The sequence below is a fragment of the Populus euphratica genome, unplaced genomic scaffold, assembly GCF_000495115.2.
Source record: "Populus euphratica unplaced genomic scaffold, PopEup_1.0 scaffold43.1, whole genome shotgun sequence".
Classification (NCBI taxonomy): domain Eukaryota; kingdom Viridiplantae; phylum Streptophyta; class Magnoliopsida; order Malpighiales; family Salicaceae; genus Populus; species Populus euphratica.
The window spans coordinates 1,055,621-1,076,674 of NW_011499889.1; the positions used below are offsets into that span (position 1 = coordinate 1,055,621).

General features: G+C 32.5%; 1 protein-coding gene and 1 pseudogene across 4 annotated transcripts; one reads left to right on the forward strand and one right to left on the reverse strand.

The window, feature by feature from the left end:
* Positions 1-1,512: 1,512 nt before the first annotated feature.
* On the reverse strand, positions 1,513-4,492 carry LOC105130991 (subtilisin-like protease SBT5.3; annotated as a pseudogene).
* On the forward strand, positions 4,478-11,343 carry UGLYAH (ureidoglycine aminohydrolase). Of its 4 annotated transcripts, none has more exons than XM_011033676.1 (14): positions 4,478-4,751; positions 4,849-4,977; positions 5,179-5,266; positions 5,386-5,462; positions 6,082-6,121; positions 6,215-6,281; positions 6,734-6,844; positions 8,307-8,347; positions 8,614-8,695; positions 8,896-8,952; positions 9,743-9,781; positions 10,201-10,271; positions 10,841-10,894; positions 10,996-11,343. In XM_011033676.1, exons 1-14 carry the CDS (start codon positions 4,700-4,702, stop codon positions 11,063-11,065), a joined length of 978 nt encoding a protein of 325 aa, XP_011031978.1. In that variant the 5' UTR covers positions 4,478-4,699; the 3' UTR covers positions 11,066-11,343. The 4 variants fall into 4 exon arrangements, with proteins under 4 accessions (XP_011031978.1, XP_011031977.1, XP_011031979.1 ...); XM_011033675.1 differs by having other exon boundaries at positions 4,479-4,751; positions 4,834-4,977; XM_011033677.1 differs by lacking the exons at positions 8,307-8,347; positions 8,614-8,695; positions 8,896-8,952 and adding exons at positions 7,115-7,196; positions 7,396-7,452 and having other exon boundaries at positions 4,479-4,751; positions 4,834-4,977; positions 6,734-6,819.
* The last annotated feature ends 9,711 nt before the right edge of the window (positions 11,344-21,054 follow it).

The following is a 21,054-nucleotide window of genomic DNA, read 5'->3' on the forward strand; positions in this document are numbered from 1 at the left end:
TACCTCAATCTCTGCCTATATAATCCTTCTAGGCTCCAATCCCATCTCTTGGAGTTCTAGCCATTGCTTGCTCCTCAGCTGAGGCAAAATATAGAGCTCTAGCAACGAATGCCTTTGAAATTGTATGGCTCACCCAACTTCTATCTGAACTCGGGTCTTCACTCCCTGTCCCTCCAATATTAATGAGTGATAATGCCACACATCTCAGTTTGAATCATGTCCTTCACTCCAAAATGAAGCACATAATTCAGATTGACATTCACTTTGTTCGTGATTTGGTGAAAAAGGGAACTCTGACCGTTCATCAGTTAGCTGACCTCCTGACCAAGCCACTGTCTTGTTAGAGCACAGACACTCTTCGTTCCGAGATTGGCCTTGATGGTGGCTCAATCTTGCGGGGGCGTGCTAAGGCTGCTTCCAGGAATAGCACCACTGATAGTAAGCTGTCAGACCACCTGCAGCAAGACTACTGAAAATCTTGAGTTTCCAAACAAGATGACAGGAAAATCAACTCTAGCAAATCATGAAGATGCAAAATAATCTATATATAGGCTAGAACCATGGTTCTGTTTTTAGTATTTTCCTCTCTTGTAAAGTTGTTCCTCCTGTATATATTCAAGTTATGCCAAAGTAAAGAAACAAGCAAGAATTTCAAATCTCTAGCTTTGATATACTGCACCTTCAGCTAAAAAAGCTTCCCTAAAACCCTCTGAAATCGCTGGAACCACCATATAAGACTGCCCTCCCCTGCTGTTTATCTAGGCTGTGCCTACAAATGCAAAAACGACGGGGCTGGCACTGTTTACAGCAGCAATATTGAAGGACTAGGATTCGAGCAGTCGCGATTTCACCATAAGGGGTTCTAGAATTTCAAAGGCATCGAACTAATCATAATTGACAAAAAATGCACATCCAGAAGAAGAAACGAATGAGTGAGAGATTTTTGGGGTTAAAAACCTGTGACTCCAGCCCATCAATCGAAGGTCCAACTTAACAAGTTCCGAGCCATAAGTATTCCGCTACTTGTGTATTTGATTTTTCTCGACGTGCTCCAAATCAATCAGACCACTCCGTAAAAATTTTCTTTTTTGTTTTGGTCTTGTTTAAAACTTTATCACTTACAGAATCACTGTATTCGGTTGCTCGATCCAACCAAAGACTTTAATGCTGGCCCTCCTTATTTGGGCTGCCATCTCCATCATCCGGTTCTCATCTACCACTATTTTTATGCCCTACTCATTCAAGCAAGCATGCAAATATTACTACATATTTTATAAAGACATGCATGTCTAACTTCATTTCTCTCCCCCAAAACAAAGACAAACATTAACTCTCCTGCCTGCCAGAATCACCATGCCAAACAAAATGGTAAGTTCTCGTTGCCTTTATTTGCTGTCGACACAATCCTAAGATGCTTGGAAGCTTTGGAATTTATCAAAAAAACTTAGGGGAGACAGTAACGTTTACACCTGATTGTTGCCTCGCAGTCACAGTCACTCTATAAACTTCCTGCTACTGACGTTTGTAATACGTCGAATCACCTTTCTTCGTTGGACAATCAGTTCCTACTGCTCATCTTACAGAACCTTCATCAACACCTGGAACAGCACAAAGAAACTGGACATATTCTTCAAAATGAGAATTGAATATGATCTCCTGGGTCGAGAGCTGGATTTATGGATCCATCACCAAATCGAACGGAGTAGCAGGAGCTAGTTGGTTACCTAGTTGTGCTAAAATGGGAGAGCCAGAATGGTCAAATGTTAGCTGCTGTCATCATTGATGATGTGATAGCTGCAGGACTCCAACTAGGGTGTTTTCGCTTGATTAAAGCCGCCACAACAGCTATGTGAGTAGCGGCCAGGCCAGTACCGGATACAAGTGCAAAGCTTTGCCCTGCAAGAATGGTAGCATTAATGCATTAAAAAGTAAAACCAAGAAGAATGATAGCATAGATTTAGCTACTTTCTTCCCAGAGATCTACCAACATCATCATTTTGCTATTGAAGTAGATGATGCACTTGAAAGTACTTTACAGTGTCTATTTGCAAACTTTAGGGGCTTAAAATGGCATTGCTTCCGCAAATAATGCCGGGTGAGATGAAGATACCAAGTCTCGCATTCTAATCTCGAGACCAGTCATCCGATAATTTAGAGGGCATAAGTTGCTGGTTACCCATCAAACAACATTAAAACAGTGTCCGTACCCTTGATAGAAGGATCTCCTTGGCTGTCGGGGGTCCAAGCAACCCAGATGGAGGATCCTGAAGCCATGACATTGGTTTAAGGAAATCAGCAGTTTGCAAAAGTGCATTGTTCACATTGGGACCTCTTGATGAATAAGATGCAAATATCGGTGCCTGCCGAGCAAAGAATGCTTTCCTTCCGTCCAATATTCTTGCCCTTGCAGCAAATCCCACAGCTTGTCCACTGCTGCTCCTGATAGTATTTGAGCTGTAATACTCCCACAAAGCCTGTAGACGTATGGATAAATGCCATTTCATCAGGCGTCCATAAATCCAGGAAATGTAATAAGCATTATAGGAATAAATGAGATCAATGTGAAATACTATCACTTATCCTGTGGGAATACTACGCATTCGGTGTGGGAAAAAAAGAGGATAAATGCAGAGCTACGCATTCAAAATGATTACATGTATAGTAATTGTATCTTATTGAATGATAGTTTGCCATACTCTGGAAATGGCAGGGACTTGCATAGTGATTGTGGTTCCCTTGACTTGCTCAGAACCAATGTCAGGATCCATTGTGGTTATAAAACCTGCAGCCCCCATCTTCTGTAATACTCGAAGTCAAGGCTACTAGTGCAGATGATCAACGTGTTTCGAACCGATGCTGTTCTTGATGTTGACAGCTCTCAACTTCTAGAACACTGTTGGTGTTCTTATGAGAATATCAACTGCTGCAGCTATTCGGTAAGACATAATTAACTCCTACTCTTGGAGCTGCAATTTTTTTTTTATAATCCGATAGTTACTCCAATTTGAGCGGTGTATAGCGTTGATTTCAAGAATGGATGAACGAAACGCTGAACTGAAAACAAAGCCACACCATCTTATTTGTTCGCACATGCATGATCAATAAACAAGGGCAGTGAAGTTGGAATATTACGTACGGGCAAGGCCATTGTGAGAGAAGCTTCGTCAATTCCCAAGAATGATTTTGTTGTCGTACTTGCTAGCGATGATGGAGGAAGCTACACTTGTAACCCAAGGACTAAAAGAAAGGGCCGCCATTTCCAGCAGCTTGAACAGCAAAAACTCCAGCTTTTGTAGCAAATAAAAGCTCCGTTTCGAGTACATTATTGAGGAAGGCAGAAGGACCGGATGGGACACTGGATGCCCTATGGAGAGGTGTGATATAAAAAATTATGAAATTTAATTTTTATCTCATTTATATAAAATATATATAATTAAATAATTAAAAAAATTATAAAATTTAATTTTTATCTCATTCATATTAAATGATAAAATATATATAATTAAATAATTAAAAAAATTATAAAATTTAATTTTTATCCCACCCATATTAAATAATAAAATAAAAAAATAATTAAAAAATTCAAATCAACTTATGTTAATATTTAAAATTTATAATTTGAGTTATGAAAATAATTTCATAAAAATAAAATAAAAAATGACAAAGTTTCATTTTCAATATATCTAATATTGAATATTGAAATTAAAAAAAATTTAAGACAAGGATAACTCCACTTAAAAAAATTATAAACTTTAATTTTTAAATACTTTAATATTAAATGATGAAATAAAAAAAAGTTGTTGAGAGTGAATTTTTTTAAAAATATTTAACTAAAAAAAATAAATCAAGTTATTTGGATCAAGTTGTTGAGGGTGAATTTTTTTAAAAATATTTAACCAAAAAAAATAAATCAAGTTATTTGGATCAATTTGTTAACCAGTAACTTGGGTAATAAGATCGAGATAACCTTATAACAAAAAATAAAAAAAATTATGAAACCTAATTTAAAAAGAATAAGAAAATGAATAAAATTAATTTGAGTTAACCTGTAAAACTCATGACCTGAGTAATGTGATTATGATAAACTTATAAAAAATAAATTAAAAAAATTACAAAGTCTAATCTTCAACTAATTCAATTTTAAAATGATAAAAAATTAATTAAAAAATACTGTAAAAAAAACTTGAATTATTCAAGATTAACTTTTTAAATTAACAACTTAGATCATGAGATCAAATTAAATTTATTAAAAATAAATTAAAAAAAACACTTTTTCTAGTAAAACTAATATTAAAAATTAAAATTGAAAAAAAACAATTTTCATTGAAAATAATTTTTTTATTTTGTTAAAGAGTAAGATTAAAAAGAAAAACAACGTGAATATAATGATTTTGTTATTTTTATTAAATAATTAATTAATTAATAATAGAAGATTCTACGAGTGGCTAAATAATCTGCAACAGCCCAGTATAACGCTCGAGAGGTCAGACATCAGATCCAGTCTCTCTCTCTCTCTCTCTCCTAGTCAGCAGTCACCAATATTTCTCCACAGCGGATTCCACTCCCTGTCACTGGGCAGTGGTCCTTCGACACGACTCCTGTCAGTCCACTACTCGCTTCAGGCTCACCTCCTGCGCCACAGATTCTCCTAGTTGGGTTTTTTTCTACACTCGCACATTTAACAGGCCGGAACAAAAATATGCTAACTTCATCGCTACCGTCTCTCCTCCTCCTACTCTCTCTATCATCAAGTACAGTACAGCTGTTTCTTTTTATTATTATTATTATTATTATTGATTTATTTAACTCATCATGATTTGAGATTGTTTTCAGATTTTTTGAATGCAGCTTTGAGTGATGATGGCGGAGGATTATTCTGTTCTGCTCCTTCAGTATTTGAAACTGAAACGGCCTCCTCCTCCAAACCTCTATATTGGAAAGTCACTAATCCAACGCTCTCTCCCTCTCACCTTCAAGGTCGGGCAGTCAGTTTATTCTCTCCTCTCTCAATCTTCATTTTTTAATTCTATCATATTTAAATAGAAATGTATGTAATTCGTTGAATCAATTGCAAATAAACAAAAATATGAGCAAAATAAGTCATAAATTAATTTTATTTGTAATTAAAGAAGAAATCAGAAGTATAGCATGCTGAAGTTTTTGGTTATGGTTATCCAGACTTGCCTGGTTTCACACGTAGTGTTTATAAAGGAGACCATGCTTTGATAACACCAGAAAGTCATGTATTCAGTCCTTTACCAGGATGGTAATACTTTCATCTTTGCTTTTTTTTTTTTTTTGGATTGATTGATTTATATGAAGAAATCATGTCATATCACATGTTGGGTGGTGGTTTAGTGAGTCATTCAAATTTATATATGACAGGACAAATACATTGGGGGCATATCTAATTACTCCAGCCATGGGTTCCCACTTTGTGATGTACTTAGCAAAGATGCAAGGTGTGCTCCGCTCCCTCCTTTCTTACTGATTATTATTGCATTTTACCGGATTGTGTTCAAGTTCTATCTATATGCACATAGTTTCTTGAATGTTGTTGCCCAACCTTGGTATTGGCTTCAGCTGCATACCTTCCTTCTTTGTTGAAATTGGCTATCATCTTTAGATTTTTTCAGAACTCTATTCTCATAAAAAACATAAAAATCAGAAACTCTAACCCTGTAGGATTTGTGTAATTGCATTTATTTGATTTGGCTGAATAGTTTTTCTTCCTCTTGAAAGTGCACGCCACCCTACATGGGTATAGTTGAGGCACTTCTTGTTCTTACTATTTAGAAGCCTTGAAATCCGTGGACTCTCTTCAGCATGTGATGTGAACCCACTTCCCTCGTACATGTTGTACACGTATGAATCATTCATTTTCTATGTGACTTTCAAGTGAAAAATGTGATGTGGACTCTCTTCAGCGTGTGATGTGAACCCACTTCCCTCTTACGTGTTGTACACGTATGAATCATTCATCTTCTATGTGACTTTCAAGTGAAAAATGTGATGCAGCTTATTATGCTTTTCCGCTAATTTGGCTTGCTTGCTTGCTGACATAAGCTCTACCATGTGCAGAAAATTCAAAGTCTGGACTCCCTCCAAATGATGTAGAGAGGTGATGACAGCCTTATTTTTTTTATGAATTTCAATGATCAATGGAGTTGATCTGATTACAATCCTGGCTAACCCATACTTCCTAAATCATTAGGTTCTTGTTCGTGGTTCAGGGTTCTGCAACTCTGACTAATGCATCTGGTGCCCACCACCAACTGATGGCAAGTGTGATTTATGAATTTAGGGCTTATGGACATTAGGAATGCGTGTGGAATTTTGGTAGTGTTGACAAAAAGCAAGTTTGAAATTGAAAGGCAGATTTAGACAATTGATTTCCTTTTCTAAAACCGTGGTTTTAAAATCCCTGGCACTCAGAACCAATTATTTAAAAACTCAATCCCACGCACACACACACTCGTGTATCTATTTGCTTTAAGAGCTCAACCATGATTTAGATTTTAGGTAGTGTTGATGAAAGGCAGGTTTAAAATCGAAAGGCAAATTTTTGACATTTGGTTTCCTTTTTGAATCATGCTTTTGTGACCCAAGATACTTGGTTCCATGTTTTTGAAAGCTCAACCACTCGCACATGTACAGATTAGAGAAAGGGAATCTGTATCTGATTTGTTTATGCTGGCTTCAAAATTTTGATGTTATACCTTTTGTTTTATAGGTGGATTCATATGCTTATCTAGCCCCAAATTCCAAACATTCTCTGGAGTGTGATGCATCAGCTACTCTAGTTGTCTTTGAACGCAGGTTCGTTTCTTCTCGAAGTGTGATTGATTGAATGCACAGCTGTCTCACCTTCGCTGTTGCTTTATTTAAATTTTGTTCTGCTTTAAGCATCTTTATGGTGGCATCTAAGTTCATAATATCCAGACATTAATAAGACTGGGAAAGTTGGTGCAGGGCTTATTATTTAGATATCTGTTTGATCAGGCTTGTCAAAAAGATGTCTTTCATTAAGTTTAGTATTTTCTTGCTAGTGCAGTCTAGTTACTAAATTGTCCTTAATAATTATGTTTACCAAAAGGGTTTCTTGTCCTGTTAGGTATTCTCCTCTTGAAAATCATTTTACTAAGCAAATTGTTGGTTCAACAGACCAGCAGCCACTTCTTGAAATTCCAGGCGAGGTACCTTTCAATTGTTTTTTCTTATTGTTGTAAGGTACTTGGATTTTATGACACACAAATATGTGTTTTTCTTTAGCAAACAATAAATATAGATATACTTATTACTTGTCCTGAGCATATTGTGCTGTTATTATTTTATTAAATTTTGGTTAGTCATGTGCACATGCGACAATATTGCTCACTCTTTACTTCTTGACAGGTTTGTGAACTCAGAAAGCTTCTGCCTTCATCATTGCCATATGACTTCAATATCCATGTAAGCCTTAATTTGCTTCCTAGCCTTCGATCTTCATACTTTAGTAGGTTAAAATTTTGAAAAAATGCCGAGAACTTATCTTTCTGAGATGCACTTTTTCACAGATTAGTTTAGATTGCTTTCATAGGTAGGGTTTGGAATTGGACAAAATTTGTGTGCACTTATAAGCAATTTTTGGAAATTATACACTCAGATATCTCTGCACACAGTAACTCTGATTAATGAACCTGCTAGGTTGGGTAGCTGTTTTGATCAGCACCTCTACATATCATTTGCATGCTTCCCAGCAATATTTGCACACATGAATCACAATTGATTGGAAGCAATGAGAATGTGGATTGATGATAGAATGAGCTATTTGTTTGCCTCACATCTCATCTTTTCAAAAGATTTGGATGCGAGAAGTCCTTACCGAATTAGTTTAATGCTTTAAACATCGCACAAGTTGTCAGTTGCAGAGTTAAAAGGGCCAGTATGGTAGGATCTTGATGCTTCAAATATTACACGAACCAATTATTTAAAAACTCAATCCCACACACACACACACACAGTCGTGTATCTATTTGCTTTAAGAGCTCAACCATGGTTTAGATTTTTGGTAGTGTTGACGAAAGGAAGGTTTAAAATCAAAAGGCAAATTTTAGACATTTGGTTTCCTTTTTGAATCATGCTTTTGTAACCCAAGATACTTGGTACCATGTTTTTGAAAGCTCAACCACTCACACATGTACAGATTAGAGAAAGTTAATCCGTATCTGATTTGTTTATGCTGGCTTCAAAATTTTGATGCTATACCTTTTGTTTTATAGGTGGATTCATATGCTTACCTAGCCCCAAATTCCAAACATTCTCTGGAGTGTGATGCATCAGCTACTCTAGTTGTCTTTGAACGCAGGTTCGTTTCTTCTCAAAGTGTGATCGACTGAATGCACAGCTGTCTCACCTTTGCTATTGCTTTATTTAAATTTTATTCTGCTTTAAGCATCTTTATGGTGGCATCTAAGTTCATAATATCCAGACATTAATAAGACTGGGAAAGTTGGTGCAGGGCTTATTATTTAGATATCTGTTTGATCAAGCTTGTCAAAAAGATGTCTTTCATCAAGTTACTAAATTGTCCTTAATAATTATGTTTACCCAAAGGGTTTCTTGTCCTGTTAGGTATTCTCCTCTTGAAAATCATTTTACTAAGCAAATTGTTGGTTCAACAGACCAGCAGCCACTTCTTGAAACTCCAGGCGAGGTACCTTTCAAATTTTTTTTTCTTATTGTTGTAAGGTACTTGGATTTTATGACACACAAATATGTGTTTTTCTTTAGCAAACAATAAATATAGATATACTTATTACTCTTCCTGAGAATATTGTGCTGATATTATTTTATTAAATTTTGGTTAGTCGTGTGCACATGCGACAATATTGCTCACTCTATACTTCTTGACAGGTCTTTGAACTCAGAAAGCTTCTGCCTCCATCATTGCCATATGACTTCAATATCCATGTAAGCCTTAATTTGCTTCCTAGCCTTCGATCTTCATACTTTAGTAGGTTAAAATTTTGAAAAAATGCCGAGAACTTATCTTTCTGAGATGCACTTTTTCACAGATTAGTTTAGATTGCTTTCATAGGTAGGGTTTGGAATTGGACAAAATTTGTGTGCACTTATAAGCAATTTTTGGAAATTATACACTCAGATATCTCTGCACACAGTAACTCTGATTAATGAACCTGCTAGGTTGGGTAGCTGTTTTGATCAGCACCTCTACATATCATTTGCATGCTTCCCAGCAATATTTGCACACATGAATCACAATTGATTGGAAGCAATGAGAATGTGGATTGATGATAGAATGAGCTATTTATTTGCCTCACATTTCACCTTGTCAAAAGATTTGGATGCAAGAAGTCCTTACAGAATTAGTTTAATGCTTTAAACATTGCACAAGTTGTCAGTTGCAGAGTTAAAGGGCCAGTAGGGTAGGATCTTGATGCTTCAAATATTACACTGTACAATATCTTGACAAGAAATTTAGCATTATGGTGCAGTACTGGAATGTTCTTCTGAAATTGTTAGAAACTCCCAATCCTATGGTTTCAATTCAAGAGTTCTGAATTCCATGCATATAATCATTTGCCATGTGCAGGTTCCTTTTCTCACATCATGTAGGAAACTTCTATGGTAGTATTGATGAAATATTGGATCATAAACATTACTGACTTGACAAACTTCTGAATTGTTGTGCTCTTTCTAATAAGCTGGATTCTTGGTTGGTATGATTCCTTGTGTGCAGATAATGGATTTTCAACCTGGAGAATTCCTTAATGTGAAGGTATGCTTTTCTTGTTTGGTGATTGAAACTCCATAATTTGTTTCAAGATCTAAGGTTTTAAGTGTTGTTTGTTATATTGTTTCACCACTGTACTGATTGAATTCTCTGGAAGGCCAAAAAATCCAAAGAATGTGAATGCCAGTTGTTAAGAAGTCTGAGGTCCAGCCAAATGCTGACATGCAGAAGGAACTTATTTTAGGGAAATAATTTAAAATGAACTGCCTGTTCATCTTCATGATGCAATAATCTTTGAAGTGTCATGTTTCTCTAACCACATGTGCCCAGTTGTTATGTGAAATTTTGGCTGGCTGACATACAGAAGGAACTTATCAGCTTCTTCTGGCTGATATCCCTTGAATTTGTGATGTGAATTTTGAATAATGTTCCTCGTTTTTCTCACTTGCATGTTTGCTTTGTAGGAGGTGCATTACAATCAGCATGGTTTGCTGCTATTAGAGGGACAGGGTATTTATCGTTTGGCTGATAGCTGGTAAGAATTTTAATCAAGAGTTGTGATTCTCAGATAATTTAATGCCACTCTTAAACAATCCCCAGAACCATTTGGTGTTAATGCTATTTAAATGCATAAATGATAGATTCTGAATTTTATTAACATTCTAAAGCACTTTAAAAGTCCTGTTTCCAATGCTATGAAGCTTTTCGATAGAACATTTTTATAAACTGCTTCAATTGTATTAGTCAAAAGATGTGGACCTTTTGTCTACGTAAAAAAAAAAAAAAAAACAATTAAAAAGAAAAGAAAAAAGAAAAGGAAGAGAAAAGAAAAAAGGAAAGAGAAAAATCTGAGATTTATATTCAATAAATGATATTTTGTTTTCAGTTGTTGGTAAGAATGTGTGTCTGTGCTTGCATCTTTAACAATACACTCAAGCTTTAAGTGGGTTCCCAGTGCTTCTGGAACTTCTTTTGTTGAAACATTTCTTTAACTCATTGGTTTCTGCTTGCATATTCGGTTCGGTTGTTCCCACTAGTCTGTTTTCTGCAACTTCTCAAAAAATTTGTTCTTGTAGCTTAGCAATATACTTTCTTTTATTACAGGTACCCAGTTCAATCTGGGGATGCCATTTGGATGGCCCCATTTGTACCCCAATGGTGAGAAAAATATAGCCTTCTTTCTCCCTGCAAACATGAATTTTTATTCCTCCTGCAAACCCAAATCTGATACACAATGATATATTTTGCTACCTTTTCAGGTACGCTGCACTTGGTAAGACCCGTACACGATATTTGCTGTACAAAGATGTGAATAGGAATCCATTGTAATCAGACGCAGTAAAAAGCCGTCCTTTGGTTTCACTGACCAAATTCTAGCAAGGATCGGCCTTTTAAAGCCTGCAAACATTATTTAGCTGAATGATGGTCATCTTCATGTAGTGAATGGAATTGTGATGGAAGGAATTGAACTTGTAGATCTTATTTGGTAAAAAAGTCGGTGTTCTGTCCTGTTTAAGAAAACAAAATATTCTGAATTGTGGGAATGCACCTGTAATTTCAAAGATGGAAATTATTATTAGCTAAAACTAAAAAGGTGGTGTTTTTACTTAGTATGTATCGCAAAATATTATTAATTATTTTAATTTATCTCTTAATATTTTATTTATTAAAAATTAAATTTTATAATTTGTTTAAATTTATTTTCTAATTTTATAACAGGGAATTAATCTAGGTAATTTTTTAGTATTTTTTTCTATTTTATTATTTAATATTAGAATTAGATTTACTGATAATTAAACTTTTTAACTTTTTAACATGTGGATTTTTATTATTTTTTAATATATTTTTTTAATATTTAATTGCTTGAAAATATAAATATAAATTTATTTTTTATGAAATCATTATGATTTAATGATCTGCGGAGTTGATAAATTAATTTCAATTAATTTAATATATTTTCATCTTGATTTTTCTTTTAAATTATATTTTTGATACGTAAAATGAACCAAGTTTCATCTTCTCACCATTTATATTTTTTTATCCTATAAAAAAATAGTAATGTCTTAGTATTTTTTTATATTTAAAAAAAAATCACAAGAAATCAATGGAGCCCAAGCATATAATCTAGTTAACATCTAAGAAAGCCCGGTTATGATTCCACCATAAAGTTGTCTGGAATTCATGGTGAGAGATAGCGACCATCTCAAAACAAAAGCACCGTGAACATGTTAGCCAGTGCAGTATGTGAGAAACCTGATGGCAAATCCACTAGTTGTCTGTGCGACAAAGATTTTGTGACAGCAAGACATATCTCGATGCTGGTCTCGAAAATTCTGCTATCTGATAAAACATAGTCAATTGGGGAGAAGCATCTCGATTTCTATTTTAATGAAAGGTGATTTCCCCTCATTTTTCTATGTTCATGGTATAAACTTGCGTGAGTGCCTTCTATCTGTCAGTGCTGAATATTTATCCGTAGAAGACTTCGAATACTGTCAAGCTCTGCAAAAAATACCTTATAGTTTCTCTCAATCAGTAACGCCTTCTTGATGTTTCGGCAAGAAAGCACTGTACGATTGATCCGTGGTGGAGTGAAGAGGCGCACCGAGCTCCTTCAATGGAGGGATCTTTGGCAAAAATATAAATCCAGTGGAGATCGTTTAGCATCCAATCATCTCTGGACATGTGAAGATTCTTCTTACCTTTATGATCCCATATGATCATTGGATAAATGTTTCGATAATCACAAGATGAAATAGGAACCCAGATTCCTTAGTTTGCTGGGCCAAGAAAAACCACACTTAATTTCTTTTTCATTATGTGACTTGACCAGCCTCTTCGAAATTCTCTTGTATTATTCGGGGGGGTCTAGAACTGTGCAAAAACATATAAAAAATTGTCGTTAGTGACCAAGATAGCAGATCCTTATCTTCCTTCCAGAAAGAGGAACAACACTCGAAGCCTAGTACCACACTTAAGATGCAGATATTGCCACGTTAATTGAAGCAAGATCGCTAGTTTAGTCCCAGAATTTGTGGCCGAGAAGCCGAATGGATGCCGTGGCGAAGCACCATTAGGGAATCTTGGAATCACTTTGATTTGAGCTAATTTATCAAGATTATCATCAAACGTTGTGTTTAACCTTTCAAAGTCCAGCATCCTCGCACCCCAACAGCATGATGATGGGCATAGATTTTAGAAAAAGACTGGTTCATAGGCTGCCACATGGCACTTGATAGACCACCTAGGAATAAACCCAAGAAATCGCCATTGGTGAAATGAGAACAAGCACACTCATGGAGTAGCATTTCATAGCACCACCACCGTCCCATTCCCTTCACCACTCATTTCTCCATTTTTTTTTTTCCCTCTATAGGACTCTCAACTTACAGCGTGGGATGCCCCGTTTTAAATATTTTCAATCGGAAAATATTTTAATATGTAATTAATTATTATAATATCAAACAATTTCACAGAGATTTATTTGTAAGCTTTGTTTTAGAACATTTCATTTCTTTCTTGAAGTCAATTATATATCACATCTCATTGGAGGATTCCAATCCACCTTTTGCTTGCTAGCTTATTTTAGAACATTTCATTTCATTTCAGGGTTAGAAAAGATGCCATGTAGCAGCACAGTACTAAGGAGAGGGAATTAAACAGAGGAAAGTCAATTCTCATCATTTATGTTATCAATCAGCAATTTAAAGAAAAACTATGTTTAATTCTAGTAAGAAATTACTAATTTAAATATCATAAATTTCAGAATAAATAAAGATTTATATAATTATTAATTTTAAAATTATTTAAAATACATGCAAGCTAACCCAAACATTCATATTAATAATAATAAAAAATATGTTCAATTATATTGATGCTTCATTCATTCATTTTATCAATCACCAATTAAATAGATGCAAAAAACCATGTTTAATTATATTTATAAAGAGAAACCAATCATTGCTTCGCAGTCTGATAATAATAATAATAATAATAATTAATCAAATTAATCATTGGGATTCATATGTATTTCTTCATGATACATACAAATTAAGCATGTGTATTAACTTGAGGAAATTCTATGAACATATTGTTTAGGCGGCTGTTTAGAAACAAAGTGATACTTTGATTTAAAAAAAAAAAAAACTAAAGTCAGAAAAGAAAAACTAAAACTTCATATTCAAATGCAATATTTCTTTTTCATGATAGTTTTTAATTTGAATAAAATAAAATTAATAGTTTACAATTGGAATAGAAAATATTAAAGATGATTATTATAAAATATGGTTTTGATTTTTTACATAAATTATGATTATTATGTTTTTTACATGATTGGAAATATTATTTTAATATATTTTAAAATAAAAGGTTTTAAATTTTTATTTTTTCTAATGCCTCGTGGGGTTGGCTACTTGTACTGCTTCTCTGCTGGACCAGCTGCTCTGATCATTATATGTTCATAGTTGGAGGGAATGTTTAGATGTCAAATCCTTCTTTGGGATGTATAATGATTGCAGTTTATAATCAACAGCTGCATTCACTTCATAAATTCCTTCAACATATAATTCATCTTTCAAGGAATCTCGATCGTTCATCTAAAAAATGCCAATTGTGGTCCTTAACTTTTTATTTTTGTATTTGAAAATATAATAATGGTTGGAGTTCAAGTGTTTTTTTTATATATATATTAAAATAATATTTTTTAAAAAAATTATTTTTAACATCAACACATAAAATAATTTGAAAATATAAAAAAATAATTTTTAAATAATTTAAAAAAAATATTTGAAAAACATTATTTCAATCATGTTTCCAAAAACACTCCTTTGTTTTTTTCATCACATGGCTAGATCGAAGTAGTTAAATGATAGACCTTATTTTAACCAAATGCATATCACATTTATGTCAAATTAAATGATTATACTAAGTATATTCAAAACTTTTTAAATTCAAGAGTCAAATGATTTCTTTTATATATAACAGAAAATACTCGTATTATTTCAAAATAATTTTTCTTTTAATTTGGTTCCTGAACATTCAAGAACTCTAAATTACTCCTTTTGGTTTAGATTAATAACAAATTTTAAACTAAAAATGTTAAATTTTCTTTGAAATAAAAACATTTTTTTTCTTTTTTTTCATAAAAATATACAATTAACCATTAAGAAATTTGGATGAAGAGAGGTCTATTTTGAATCTTAAACATACGAAGAAATTGAGAGTTTCCTTGTTATACTATAACTTAAAACACGTGGTGAAATTATTATGTTCGTACTGTGTATATAAAGTATTTATATAGTAGTTTATATTATAATTTTTCATTTTGATCCTCCAATTTTCTCTTTACACAATTAAGCTCTTTTAAGCACTCAATTACATGATTTTTTCAGAGGAAAGGTTGAATTGATAAATAGAGGATTAAAGTGAAAAACTCAAGTAACATAAGTGATTTTTTAGAATTTATTTGAAAAGTACATTTTATCTCCCATAATCTCTTTTATCTATTAGTTGACAGGTCTCTTTAATTTTAGAAAAATTAATTTCGATACTAAACTTTGTTTTCATTATTTTTCAATCCTTCTTCCATATCTGGTCATTGCATGCAAAATTTATCATACAATGGCCACCACTAGGGGTGAAGTTTAAAGAGATAAATGGAAAGGATGCTCGCCTGGTCAGAGGTTAAAAGGTACTAGTGGCATTCCTGGTGGTGCTGGGAAGTCTGACATATGGCTAGTGATGGCATCAACGACGAAGACATTACAAAGAAAGAGAAAGAAACTGGCAGAGAGAAGGAATATAGGGACTAAAGGAAAAAACTAATTTTTATCCAACTTTGACCTCTAATTTCTTGATACTCAATGCCTGGAATCCATCCTAATTTATTAGTAGTGGAAGAGGAACATTTTGTCTTCATTTAGGATAAATCTTTACACTTGATTTAATTGAAAAAGACCTCAACCATTGGTTCAAAAGTGCAATCATGGATTGTGAAAATTGATTGCTAAAGGTTGGTCAGATTGACCACTTTAAGGTAGCACCGTGACAGCTATATAGATAGTCAGCTGACAAAGCTTGCTCTAGGGTGTGGTATAATGTTAGACCATCATGGTGGTATCTGGTCTATTCTTTTCTTTTTTTTTATGTTACTGTTTGGCAAAATAGCGTTGTTTTGGTCAAAACGTTATATTTCTCTTAAATGAAATGACCTCGTTTTGGCTATTAAGGTTTTGATTTAAAGATTTGACCAAAGCTCAATTTATTCCCTTGGAGTTTGATTTTTTCAGTTTCATCCCTAATTTACTCCAAACTTTTGATTTTATGCAATTTTTTCCCTAATGAATGAAAACATCAGCCTTAAGTTTCAGTGTATTTTTCATTATGATCCTTGGTTTGGGATTTATGTAAATTAATTCTTAATTGATCATGAAAATTTCAATTTCATCTCTGTCTTCTATCGGATTAAATCCTCGAAGTTTAACACCCTTTTCAAAAAGGTTTATAGCTATAAATTTCTTCAATTTCATCCCTAATTGATCCTAAATTTTGATTTTTTTGTGATTTTATCCCTGATTTCAATCAATTAACTTTGTAAAAATTAAATTTGATCTTCTAAAATTATAAAATTCTAATTTAAGCCCAAATTAGGCCCCTAAACATAATTTTTCACCAATTATGTCCCCAATAAAATTAGTTTGACTAATTAAAAGCATAATTAAGTCCTTATACCAAATTAAATCTTTTAATTGGACTCAAATTAATTATTAAATATAATTAAACTTTAATTTAGCTCATAATTAAATCAAATTGATCTATTAGAAATCTAATTATGTCTATAGACTTAATTTTTATGCAGATTTGTTCAATAATAATTTAATTTGACCTTGAATCTGCATTATTTCTCTTATCTTGGGTATAATGGAGTATAATTATGCTTCAAATGTTATCCAAAATTTCAGTTTGATTTTTCTGTATGAACCTAGGATCTTTTTTAGCCAGCTTGTGTCATATTGCTAGTCTTTTTGTTATTATGGCTTTTTTTATGATTTTGTTTTGAAAGTACATTTTGGGGAATAACTCAGAAATAGGTTATAACAAATTTCATCATTTGACGGTGAATTGATTATGAATTTGAGCTTTTTATATATTTTTATTTAGTTTTTATAGGGTTATCACAATCTCATGACTTGAGTTGCATGTTTAGCAATGTAATTGATTCGAGTTAATCTAATATACTATCATCTCAATATTTTTAAAAAAGATGTCATCTAGTGAGTATCGGATTTTGAATTCAAGATTAATTTTTTTTACTAAAACACACTTTAAAAATGCTCTTAATATTTTTTTACATTAAAAAAATTAATCCAACCAACATACGGTGTAGTGCGAACCAATGCTCTAGTTAAAACAAAAGCTAAAAGAGATTAGGAATAAAATGTGCATAAACTCAAAATTTATTATGGATTCACAGAGTAACTTTACCATTTTCCCTCCATAATTGAACCCATATAACTAGTTTAGAGGGGTAGAATGTTTTTTTTCAATAGGATTCATTTGCCATTACAAGATTGTATGAGGATAAAATGGTCTTTTAGCCTTTTATTTGCGTAATGTAATGCATAAAATACCCATAAAAGTTAAATCTTTTTATCTCCTTAAGTGGGGGCATTTTTTGTTTTTTTAACTTTCTTAGCATAGTGTAAGTAATAAGGTACCCTTAGAATTAAAAAGCTATAGCTTAGGTCAAAGGGTTTTTTAGTCCTTTTGTTATGGTTTCTTTGTTAATGTCATGTTGGGTAGGGAATTTGGGTATTTTAATAAATAAAATATAATAAAAAAAAGAGAAAAGCTATTGTAAGTGCCTTTTAAGTGACACATGTGATGCCTTTTAGATGTCAAAAACAAGCAACCAATGTCTTTACAAATGGTTTACGTGACAACATGTGTGACACTTTTCGTAGTTGTTAGGTGGCAGTTGGATATTTTTCTCTCCCTTCCTTTTCCCTTTTTTCCCCTCAAAAAACATGTCAGCCTAACCAAAATTAAAAATTCACCATTTTCTTCTTATATCAATTGTGGCCCTTATTATTTTGATTGCATTTTATTTGTTTTGAATTCTATTTTTTTTAGTTTTATTTTTCAATTTCATCAATTATCATTTTATTCTAGTTAGGTTTTTTTATCAAATTTGGTCTTCATTCTTTTGATTGTTATTTTATTAATTTATTTTTCGATTGCATCCTTTATCATTTAATTTAATTTGATTTTTATATCATATTTAACCTTTATTCTTTTAAATTTTTTTCCTTGGTTTCTTTTTTTGAAATTTCTTTTCAACTCCATCCTTCAATATTTTATTTGTTTATAATTGGGATTCGTTAATTTTGTCAATGTGATGACCCTGATCTCATATCTCAAGTATGAAATTTTAACCTGGATTTATATTGATTTTTTTTATTTTTTTATTGATTTTATTTTTTAATTTTATTATTAAACATTAAATTTATTGAAAACTAAGCATCTTTATTTTTATTTGTTTTGCTTTTATGATGTTATCTTAGCCTTGGAGTATGGGTCACAAATTTATCATTCTAGTTTAGATTGACTCTAGGCTTTTACATCCTTTTTATGTTAAATTTACTCTTTAATTTTTTAATTGTTTTTTTATCATTTTTAAATTGATTTTATTTTTTTATTTTCAGCCTCAACCTCTAGTTGTTCAAGAATGAGTTTCATTACTTTTTTTTTTGTAATCAACCTCGTCTCATAACTTGGATGACGAGTATAAGATATTAGCCTTGACTAATATTAATATTTTTTTATCTTTTTATACACTTATTTTTTTCCTAGTTTCAGTCTTCTACTTTAAGTTTATTAAATATTTAGTTTCTTTAATTTTTTTTATATGCATTTTATGATGAAGTTTTGACCTCACAATTCAAGTTACAAGTTTTTTTTTATGTTAATTTGGATTTGTGAGGTTTTTTTTTTTATTTATCCTTTAGCATTAAGGTATATAACTTGAAATTTTATTTTGCTGTAAATAATGTTTGCAACACTTTTAACATCGTTTTTCTAGATCACACACACACACACACCCACCACGGGCCACGGCCATCTAGATATTTAATACTATTGTATATATGTAGTTTATGTGCATGGTGGAAAGCTCCATCAGTTTTGTTTACATGTTTAGCTTTATTACGATTGTTAATATTGCATGATAAATATCTTCATCACATCACATCACATCAAACTATGCATTTGCTTCCCTACAATATGCATGCCTCATAAATGAAGCAAAGTAGCTAGAAACATAAATGGTGATATAACAAAACAAAAGTGGACAGTAAAATGAAACATGATAGACTTGTAATACGTGGACCATCTGGATGTCAATTTGAAGCAAGTTAAAAGGTGGAAATAAATGGTTTTTGTTCATTATTAATTAAAAGAGTCGGTTGAAGGGTAAATCTCAACAAAGGATTTGGATTATGGGTGCCGAAATAAATTCTAGATGTTCCAAACAATATAATTGTGCTTTCCACCCCCTAAATCTGTGTCGTATTATGTGATCTTTTGTAAAAAGTCTTCAATATTGGTATATTAACAATATCCGCGGTATGGTGCCGTCTGTCTTCTCATTGTCCTCAAATTTCTTGGTTGATATGCTGATATAATGGGAGAAAGAGGTGCATGATGGCACTTACTTAGTAGAGCATTGCTTTAATTCAAGACTAGGGTTTTATTTTTCCATGCAAGAAAGCGCAGATAGACCAGCTCTCATTGGCGATGCTAGGCATGTGAGACGGAAATTATTGGATTTTAGTGCCGCGTGGATCATGCCAAAATTATTTTATGATTTTGCTTTTGATCTTCATCGCAAGTAGAAAATGATCATACATATATAGGTTTCCTTTTCAATGATGGCAGACCATCATCCCATTGATTAATTTATTTAGACCTGTGTTTTTACCCTCCATTGTTACAAAAGCCAACCTAATTATTGTTGTAAAGGACGAATACATCAAGCCTATTGATTATATTGGGGAGTTCTCTTTCTGTTTGATGTGAATCTGAGCTTATTCGTAATTGCCATTGACCTACTTTCCCATGCCACCTTTTCTACTCGCTAATGGCTCTTACGATATATGAACCTTCATTAACTTTCTCTACTTCCATTTTTTATTGTTTGTTGTTCTTTCTTTCTTGTGGCTGATGCATGCTATTAGATTTTGTTTTGTGTTTTTTTTTTTTTTTGCCTTTTTTACGAAACAATAATGCATAAAATCAATATACAAGGGCACCCTTTGCTGATCATGCCCCTTAATCCTTTCCATTCCGAGTTTAGGTACCATATATTCCACTCCTAGCCAGCTAGCCAATAGTCCAAATTAAGAATATTTAGCTGACGCAATACTTGATTTTGTTGGTTAAATGTATGAATTAAGATGCCAATTAATCAGAATGGTTAAGTTAATAAAAACCATCAATCAGCTCAGTAATATTCTTCCACGAATAAAAAGAATGAGATCTTCAATTTGAGTCTCTTTTTTTTTATCAAAATCCTAATAAACGCACCATGTTTAATTAATTGATGCCATGATTTTAATTATTAATCCAGTAGTTAGGTTTGAGTGTCATGGTTATGCTTGTTGATTACGTTCACTAATTAATTAAAATAAACTTCTCTTTTTTGGAATTTTTTTCTAGGAATTAAAACATGCACTTGAGCCAAAAAAAAAAATTTATCCACTCGTCTACTCCTCTGCAAGTGTGATGGCTTTACTGTTGAAGCTAAGAGATCTTTTGAAGTAGATCCTTATCAGTCTGCTATCGTGAATGATACTGTACATCAACACCTGCAGCCTGAATGTTTCATGACTGGTGCAACACTACCGTAAAATGGCAAAATGTCGTTGGAATATTATGTCATATGAAGAAGTACGATCACCGACAGAGTTATAAATGAAAAATTATCATCAGAGAATCTATCTTTGGTGATTTCTTTTCTATTAAGAATATAATCATTAATAGATTTATCAAAAAAAATTATAATTCTAAATAAAAAATAATTATTAATAATTATTTTGTTAATAAATTTATTGGTGATTATAAAATATTATCAACAAAATTAATTTATTAGGAAATTATATTTACATATATGACCGAATAAACTGATTGTAAATCCATAAGTGGTTGTATATATATTATCAAAAGAATTAATATATTGAAGAACTATATTTACATGTATGTTACCAAAATAAACTGATGGTAATCATGACCGTATTATATGTAATTACTTAAATATGTAAAAC

Excerpts from the sequence above, each read along its gene's own strand:
- UGLYAH (XM_011033675.1), top strand. The coding sequence starts at position 4,700 with ATGCTAACTTCATCGCTACCGTCTCTCCTCCTCCTACTCTCTCTATCA. Across the intron at positions 9,782-10,200 it reads GAGAATTCCTTAATGTGAAG|GAGGTGCATTACAATCAGCA; the intron begins GTATGCTTTTCT and ends TTTGCTTTGTAG. Across the intron at positions 10,895-10,995 it reads GCCCCATTTGTACCCCAATG|GTACGCTGCACTTGGTAAGA; the intron begins GTGAGAAAAATA and ends CTACCTTTTCAG.